The sequence below is a fragment of the Lathyrus oleraceus genome, chromosome 3 (assembly GCF_024323335.1).
Source record: "Lathyrus oleraceus cultivar Zhongwan6 chromosome 3, CAAS_Psat_ZW6_1.0, whole genome shotgun sequence".
Taxonomy (NCBI): domain Eukaryota; kingdom Viridiplantae; phylum Streptophyta; class Magnoliopsida; order Fabales; family Fabaceae; genus Lathyrus; species Lathyrus oleraceus.
The window spans coordinates 428509516-428518669 of record NC_066581.1 but is presented as its reverse complement, the minus strand read 5'-3'; the positions used below and the strand labels follow the sequence as shown (position 1 = coordinate 428518669).

The 9154-nt window shown below is 34.9% G+C and overlaps 1 protein-coding gene across 1 annotated transcript; it reads right to left on the bottom strand.

Annotated features, from left to right (window-relative positions):
* Window positions 1-2190: 2190 nt before the first annotated feature.
* LOC127128039 (cystinosin homolog) lies at window positions 2191-5410 on the bottom strand. The gene is made up of 8 exons (XM_051057297.1): window positions 5066-5410; window positions 4845-4977; window positions 4663-4752; window positions 4434-4558; window positions 3843-3885; window positions 3042-3159; window positions 2895-2944; window positions 2191-2586 (listed from the first exon to the last, which is right to left on the bottom strand). Exons 1-8 carry the CDS (start codon window positions 5182-5184, stop codon window positions 2431-2433), a joined length of 834 nt encoding a protein of 277 aa, XP_050913254.1. The 5' UTR covers window positions 5185-5410; the 3' UTR covers window positions 2191-2430.
* Window positions 5411-9154: the final 3744 nt, after the last annotated feature.

The window sequence follows — 9154 nt, the reverse complement described above, 5'->3', positions numbered from 1 at the left end:
ATTACTCTTCATGCCTGGTATGTATAACACATTTGAAATTACTGACCTCTTGTCATCTTTCCTCATAACCAGAACATCACCAACACCTTCAGCTGCTAGAGTGTTATCATTTGCAAATTTCACCACGTTCTTCATTGAGGGCTTTATGTTGACAAACCAATATTTTCTTCCAGACATGTGTGATGAGCATCCTGAGTCTAAGTACCATTGGCCCTTGAATCTCTCTTCTTCTCTTGTTATAACCATTAACAACGTCTCTTCTTCTTCATGTTTCGCCAGCTTTGCATAAGTTTCTTGATTCTTCTGCTTTTCTGGACAATCACTAGAATAATGACCATACCTTTGACAATTGTAACACTGAATGTGACTTTTGTCTGACTTTTGACCACCACCTCTTCCTTTACCTGCAACACCACCTCTTTGGTTGTCTTGGTTCCAGAGTTTTCTCTGATTCGACCAGTTTCCTTCTTGCTGATTTCGATCAGTCGAATTGTTGTAACCTCCTCTGCCTTTGTTGCCATTCCAGATTCCTTTGCATTTTCTTTCTTTCGCCGATTGAGTCTGCAAAGCCATATCACTCTTCGACTTTCCTACAACTCTTTCAGCCATTCTTTGTTCATGAGATTCAAGCGTCCCTTGAAGCTCTTCCTTTGTCAATTTTGACAAATCTTTCGACTCTTCTATGGCTATTACCACGTGGTCGAACTTTGGAGTCAACGATCTCAAGATCTTTCCAACAACAGATCTTGATGTCAACACTTCTCCACAGACCTTAATTTGATTCACCAGTTTTGTAACCTTGGTGAAGAAATCAGTTATGTTTTCATTATCTTCCATCTGAAGTAATTCATACGTTCTTTTATGAGTTTGTAACCTCACCTCTTTCACCTTCTCCGCGCCTCCAAACGATTTCTCCAGAATTTCCTATGCTTCTTTCGTTGACTCTGCATCACTAACCTTTTCAAAGTTATATGCATAAACACATTGATGGATTATAAAGAGAGATTTATAATCTTTCTACTTCAATTCTTTATGTGCAACCTTTTCTTGATCCGTCGCGACTTCTGCAAGCGTTGCTACTTCTTCCTTCACAAGATCCCAAAGATCTTGATAACAAAACACAACCTTTATCTGCTTGCACCAATTCTCATAATTGTTGTTCTTGAGAATCAGAAGATTTGCTGGAAAATGCCTGTTTGCATGATTTGTTGTCATGGTGATTTTCTTCCCACGAATCGTTTAACCGGAGGTCTTGATACCAGATGTTGAAAATCCCCTAAAACCTATGGAGAATTTCAATCAATCTTGATGAACAAGATTGTTATTACCCATACAATGACAATGAAAAGAAAGGAACAATGGAGAAAGAAAGAGTGTATAGAACGATGAAGGAGAAGAAGAATTAAATTCTGCAGAGTTTTTCTCTGCCCACAAACTGTGGAAAACTTGTTATTCACTTTGCAACTGCAAAATACTATGAATACAATGTTATGAATACTCTATTCACCTCTATTACAAAATAAGGGTTATTCCCTCTATTTATAGATTTAGGTTAACTTGAACCTCAAGCCAAAACCCAAAACTATAAAAACAAAAAATTATAAAAGCTCAAAATAGCTAACACTACTCAACACACTAGGTGGTTCAACACTTCATTGCTCTGTCGAGCAACCTGCTTCGACACAAGTCATTACAATTCAACATGGATGAGCTTTCTGTGTTCACGCTACCATTCAAAGCGGCTGCTGACAGTTGGAAGTTGCCGAGTTGAGCTTCAACACAATCTATCTAAACGTGATATGTCACTGTGGTGAGTTGATGTCGTTGATTGCAGTTTCCAACCCTTTCATACATGTATTTTTCGCAAAGATAATGCGTATGAAAACACCAAATATAGCAGTACTCTCAGAACGATTGTAACAGTACACAAAAGCAATTGAAATCAATATAACTTCACTATTACAAATAAGTACAATGAAACTTCACTATTAAAAACCCTGCAGTGACCCACAGTCACATGGATTTGTGAGAGCTGGGTGTTGTTTTGAAAGAAGAGAAAAGATGAATTGTGAGTAAACTGCAAGAATGGCAGGAAATCCCAACTGCAGTGAATGGTGATCCGGGTGGGTAGGGAACTTAGTAAACTTTTCTATAGAAATCTAGTAAGTAGGTCTAAATTTATGATATAAATTGGCATAAAGATCGATACTATAATTTTTTTAAACTTATTACACAACAAAGTTTGGTGAAGGTCAAGGCAAAGAGAATCTCCTGGTACATGGGACAAAAATCCTTGTTTTGATCATGATAGGAATCAATGGGAAACGTGATATACATTAGAATTCACTTCTTTTACAACATTCCTGGCAAGGGGCGTTCTGATTCGATGTTCATGCTCCTTTGAATATACATTATGAACCAAATCAAGTTTCACACATTCTCTGGTGGAGACTCATCAGAAGGCCTGACAAGGTGCTCTCTAATTTGATCTTCATCCTCGCCGGTGGTCACTAATTTGTAGGGTTTTTTAGCAGGATACAGGACATAATGTTGAATAATGAAAATAATGTCAAAGGATACAGATACCTGCAATTATGTATTCCATTAAAATTAAAATAAAAAAAAAGAAACAAAATGAAAAGCAAAGAATACATGTTTATAATTAAAAGCAAAAACAAGAAACAAAAACGGAAAGTGGAAACAGAAATCTAACAAGCCTTATTTCCTGATAACTAAAATGGAGTAGCATATATCTAAGATTAAAATAATGATATCGAAGTAAAAAGAATTAGAACAAGACCATAACATCATGTAAAATAAATGGAATGGAAAAGGAAGAAACAATTGAAACTTAAGAATGATGCAAAATATTGCATTTGGAGAGTTTTCCATACCAGAGAGAGCAACACTTTTCCTATATTGCCATAGAAGTTGACCCACGAACCTAGGAAGATGCGATTTAAATATGTCAGTTGAAATATAGAATCAAATGGCAAGAAGACCTATCAAAACGCAGAGACGCGAGTTCATGACAAACAAACCTTGATCTATTGATTGCACAACCATCTGTCCATAGTTTGCTATTCCTCCAGAAAAGTCAAGTAGAATGTTACCAATGCTGAATCCATCCGTACTTTTCCTTAGGAAGTTCATGCTTACCTACATTCATAACAAAAGTTATTAAATGAAAAGCAAGAAGCTGGAAATAATGATGTAGAGTTCTCTTTTATTTATTATTATAATTAAACTCGGGGAAAAACAGCAATTAATTAAGGCTACTTCACCAACTGCATATTTTGAACAAAATATTTAATAATAAACTACTTAAAAGTTTTTAAAGTGTTATTACAGAATCCGTAGTACATCCGTTATCCACAGAAGAGTGAAAAACTATGCTGGTGTTATTATTCGATTTTGAGAAACAGTTTATTTGGGGACACAAATATGATGTTGCCTCAAAGAATTCCATGCCACCAGCACAATTAAAATCATAGAAAAATGATGCTTCAAATCAATACAGCTATAGGAAGGGTTCAAACTTTTAGTGGATTCCTGATTCCATTACTAGATAGAGAGAAAGAATCAACGAATTGGGTTCCACCTAATTCCTTCCATTCAATTTGTATTTCTATAATAATTAATTTGTTTATTTTTTGTAAGAAAAAGAAAGATATTAACTTGGAGTTGAGTACAATGACTTTTGAGAAGAACATGAAAATAGTTTGATATGCATTTAGAAGTACAACCAATAAATTAGGTTCTGTAAGGAGATTATTTTTGTTATAAAAAAATGCTACTCAACAATCATGTGCAGAGAAAAAGAAAACAAAGGAAATTCTAACCTGGGGAATGTACTTTATAGTAGTCATAAGCACTTGAATTGAGCTGCAACATGATCAATTCAAAAAAATGTTAGAACAAAACTAACTCATATTCACAGGCTATCATCATCCGTATTATAGTATGTTGGTTGGGCCTAATTCACCCCTTACATAGGCTCCTTGTAAGGCGATGATTGTCTCCACTTATAAACATATGTTCATATAACATACTGTCCAATGTGAGACTCTTAACACGCCCCTCTCACGTCCAATAGCAAGTAGCCCAACAGATCTTAAACCTAACTCATTTATACAAAATTGGCTTTTAAGGTGGTGATTGCTTCCACTTATAAATATATGTTCATGCCACATGTTGTCCGATACGAGACTCTTAACAATCCAGAATATAGACTTTAGCACCACATCAAGGGTAGGTCTAAATACACAATATTCCAAGCTTAGCATTACCATTAACAATAAGCAACGATCCCATTCCAAATGAAAAGAGTAATGCATTTAACGACACAAATCTATAATCAATCACCGGAGCAAAGTTGAAAGTCAAAAAGGCTGTAATAGACACAATTAACCACACAGGCAGAGACAACATACTTGAAGATGTTGAGGAGCCAAAGCCATGAATGATCAGACAAAGCAACAAAGAAACAAACTGCAGCAGTCAGCCAAACAACCGAGACAATTCCAATCGAAATTTTCGACAATTTCTGACTTCCACGCTACAACAAAATAGTTTCCAAGTTCAGAAAAACAGAAAATTCACTCATAAAACACCCCCCAAAAAAAGAACAACATTTCAAACAAGAAGAAACATCAGTTTTACTTCATAGATTGCAATCTGGAACAACGCAATGGCTGTCAGCAGAACAGCATGGCTTGAAAAAGCAACATCATTTGCTGCAACCGGTATCATCTGAAATAAGAATTTCAGAAAAAACTGTAAAATAAAAGATTGAAAACAAAAGCGTTCAAGTTACAAGTTGGTGATTGGTGAAGGAACGTTACCTGATCATAACCGTATTTCTGAAAATATTGATTCTGAATAGCAGAGCTAAAGTAGAGAGAAGCATTGTATATGAGATAGGAACTATGCTTCGTTAGGTTTAAGAGAACGAAATCAAAGTTGAGTCCTACAACGCTGAAATTGAAAAATCGAGGGTTTTTAAATTAATCAAACGGAATAGGTAGAGAATGAAAATGATTGAAGAAGAAGAAGAAATAGGAACCTTTTTCTTCGAAAATTTAAGATGACTTGAGGGTAGAAACTGATGGACCATGCAATAAAAGCGAACCAGCCAAGAAATTCGTAGGTTAGTTCTAATGAAACTGAATTCCAAGACGCCATTTCTATCTTCACTTTTTTTCTCTGTTACAACGATCAGCGAGAATAAAGAAAAAAACTGTATTTGTTTGTGGACCCTGGAATTATAATTCCGAATCAATCTTTGATGACAATGTTACGCATACCAAGGCTTTGTATTGTATTTTAGTCATAGTTATTCATTGTATGTTATTTAGAAATAAAATTGTTTGAAAAATAAGAAGATTGAAAACGGTAGTATTAAGAAAAGTCATTGTTTCGGTAAGAGCAAAAGCAACACGTTATGACGAGTAATTTGTTCGGCTCAACAGTCAAAAATCAATGAACTTGGGATGCTATTCCGGGTAGATGCAATCCGTTAACAAAGTTGTTTGAGAAATTTATTTTAAATTTTAAAATTGAGAACAACTGTTTTCGTTAGATTGGAATTCTTTTTCAGCATTTTATTTAAGTTTTATTCGAGAATTAATTTGAGTGTGTGTACAAATACTGAATTCTTCTGTTAGGATATTAATTTAGTGTAATTAACAATTTCATTCAATAGAAGTTAGTTATAACTTTTTTCACATGTCTCTTTTTCATCTTCATCTTATTCTTTATTTGTGCATCAATAATTGATATTTAAAGTTCTAGTTTGGATTCATAGAAAACATCACAGGAAACACGAGTAAACAAGAGAGGTGTGTGATTGATTTCATTTCTTGAATTCGCGTTGAATTTACGATCGAAATCGTAACAAAATTACATTTCTTGATTCTACGGGATTGAGAAATATGAGTGTTTAGTGAGATCTGAGTGGATTCTTGCACAAGATAGAAGATGAACGGTGAAAATAGTAGCTTGAACACAAAGCTTCCAGTCTTTGATGGAAATAATTGAAATCGGTGAATTATTCATATGCGTGTGTTGTTTGGTGCTCAAGATGTTCTTGATCTCGTCAATGACGGTTATGGAACGGTTGTAGCAGATGCAACTGAAGCACAAAGGAACGCGTATGATGAGGAAGAAAGATCATAAAGCTTTGTTCTACATTCATCAGTGTGTGGATGTGAATGTGTTTGAGAAGATCGTTGATTTAATGACGACGAAGGTTGTGTTGGACACGCTGGTAAGATGCTACGGCGGTGATACATCAGCGAATAAGGTGAAGCTTCAGTCTCTACGTAAGCAGTATGAGAATCTCAACATGAAGAACAATGAGAATGTACTTGATTACATCTTCAGAGTGATTCTGATCACAAATGAGATGAAATTTTGTGGAGAGACTCTTTCTAAATAAGTAATCATTGAAAAGGTACTGAGATCATTTACTCCTCAATTTGATTACATTGTCGTAGCAATTGAATATTCTAAGAATATGAGCACCGTGAGAATTGAAGAGTTGTAGAACAGTCTAAAAGCACAAGAGTTACGTCTAACTAAGAGAACCTCTGAAAGAGTGGTTGACCACGCTCTGAAGGCATCTTCTGGTAAGAAGAATCAGAAGCAGTCTTGGTTAAAGACTAATGGCTAACCATATTGTTTTTCAACCATTTTTCTCATAATTAGACTAATTTATGAAACTTGTGATTTTAATGTGATAAGATGGGTGAGAGATCACAAAATTATATTTAGTATTGGAGTTGGGACAGAATTGAAACAAAGTAACTTGAGAAAGAAATATATGGAAAATGATAGAAATGGGCGCTACACTCTTTCTATGATTTAGAAAGGATGATAAGTTTAAGTGAAGATCACCACAAGAAACTTGGTTTCTTAATAAGATAAAAAATTTGGTCCAATCCAGAACCAAAGAAGCAATGCTCTCAAAATCACATAAAGTGTTTGTTTAACAAAATTCAACTTGATTTTTCATTCATGATTAGCTCCATATTTATAGGTAAAGGGTAACTTACAATAGTAACTCAAGAAACTCTAGAACTTCATCCCACTAACCTAACAATAATGGCTTAAAGGTCATACACTAAAGGTGGTGGAGAAAATGAATATTCATTGCCTTTATGAATAATAGCAATTTATAGTCACTTTGATTAATGCATTCCACCTTTCTCTTTCTCCCTCCTTCTAAGTTTTACCTATTCATTTCTTTAGCCTATTATTTATTCAGAAACATAAAAGCCACAAAACTTTAAAGCTTTAAGAGCTTTAGAATGTTTAAAACACACAAAAAGTGATTTTTAAAAAAAACAAGTGTTTTTAGCCAAAAATTGACAAGTTAGGCCCTTATACATTTTATTACAACATAATTGATTAAAAACATCAAGATGGACCAACAAGCCCGTGTGACATGCCCTCTTCATTAGCTTGGACCAAAATGACAAGTCTTAACTCATTTCCTTTCAATTGATCTCTTGCTCCCACTAGTTTGTTCATAAATTGTATTGGCGCACCATTGACTTTCTTAGCACATGCCCTTGTCATAGAACCTCCTAAGCTTTGGATTAATTCATTTAAGTCTTGGTTCTCCATGTACTCGTCATGCCCTCGCTCTTGAAGAGAATTCGACCTCGAATTGACCTCATCATCACCTACATCAAAAGGAGATAAATCAGAAACATTGAAGTGACAGTAACACCATACTTACCTAAAAGTTCTATCTTGTAGGCATTGTCATTTATCTTGGAAAGAACTTGAAATGGGCCATCTCCCATTGGCTAAAATTTGGACTTTCTTTGCAAGGGAAACCTTTCCTTCCTCATATGAACCCAAACCCAGTCTTCGGGTTCAAACACCACTTTCTTTCTGCCCTTATTTGCATACTTAGCATAACTTTCATTTTTCTTCTCAATTTGTATTATAACTTGCTCACGTAATTTCTTTGCAAAGTCAACCTTAGCTTTTCCGTTCTTATTCTTCAAGAGAGAAGTGTTAAACAATGACAATAAATCAAGAGGTGTTAATGAATTAAAGTCATACACAATTTCAAAAGGTGAAAATTATGCACTACTGTGAACAACCCTATTATAAGCAAATTCCACATGAGGCAGTCATTCTTCCCACATTTTTTTAATTATTTTTAAGAACGCCTCTAAGAAGAGTAGAAAGAGTTCTATTAACTACCTTTGTTTGTCCATCCATTTGAGGGTGAGAAGTTATGGAAAAAATTAATTTAGTACAAACTTTACCCCCACAAAGTCCTTCAAAAATGACTTATGAACTTAATGTCCCTATCCAAAACAATTCTCCTTGGCATCCCATGAAGGCGTACCACTTCTTTGAAGAAGAGATCAGCAAAATGACAAGCATCATCTACTTTCTTGCAAGGTATAAAATGTGTAATCTTCGAAAATCTGTCAACAACCACAAAAATAGAATCTTTTCCATTTTTTGTTCTAGGAAGCCCTAAAATAAAGTCCATAGAGATGTCAATCCAAGGAAATTCAGGGGTAGGCAAAGGAGTATAAATTCCATGAAGCATCACCTTAGATTTGGCCTTTTTACAAACAATACATTTTTTCACAAAACTTTTTCACATCAATTTTCATGTGAGGCTAATAAAAATGTTCTTGCAACAAATCTAAAGTTTCAAAAACTCCAAAATATCCCATTAATCCACCCTCGTGTGCTTCCCTCTCAAGTAATTCTCTAACGGGTCCTTTGGGCACACATAGTCCTTTTTCCTTAAATAAATATCCATTGTGCCTAAAGTATCCATTTTGGGCCGCATGCTCACAAGAGAAAAATTTAGAAGAAAATTCAGGATCACTCGCATATAAATCCTTAATATGCTTAAGACCTAACACTTTAGTTTCAAGAGTATAAAGCAAGACATACCTTCTTGAGAGTGCATCTACCTCAACATTTGATTTACCTTTCTTATGCTTGATTACATAGGGAAATTGTTCAAGAAACTCAACCCATTTGGCATGTCTCTTATTCAACTTACCTTGCCCCTTCAAATGTTTCAAGGATTCATGATCACTATGAATGACAAACTCTTTAGGCAGCAAGTAATATTGTCATATTTGTAGAGCCCTCACCAAGGAATACAACT

What these genes read in the sequence shown, in the direction of transcription:
- LOC127128039 (XM_051057297.1), bottom strand. Translation starts at nt 5,184, where the DNA reads ATGGCGTCTTGGAATTCAGTTTCATTAGAACTAACCTACGAATTTCTT. An exon ending in CTATAAAGTACATTCCCCAG is followed by an intron (nt 3,160 to 3,842) that starts GTTAGAATTTCC and finishes TTATGAATGTAG; the next exon opens with GTAAGCATGAACTTCCTAAG. An exon ending in GAAAAGTGTTGCTCTCTCTG is followed by an intron (nt 2,587 to 2,894) that starts GTATGGAAAACT and finishes ACATAATTGCAG; the next exon opens with GTATCTGTATCCTTTGACAT.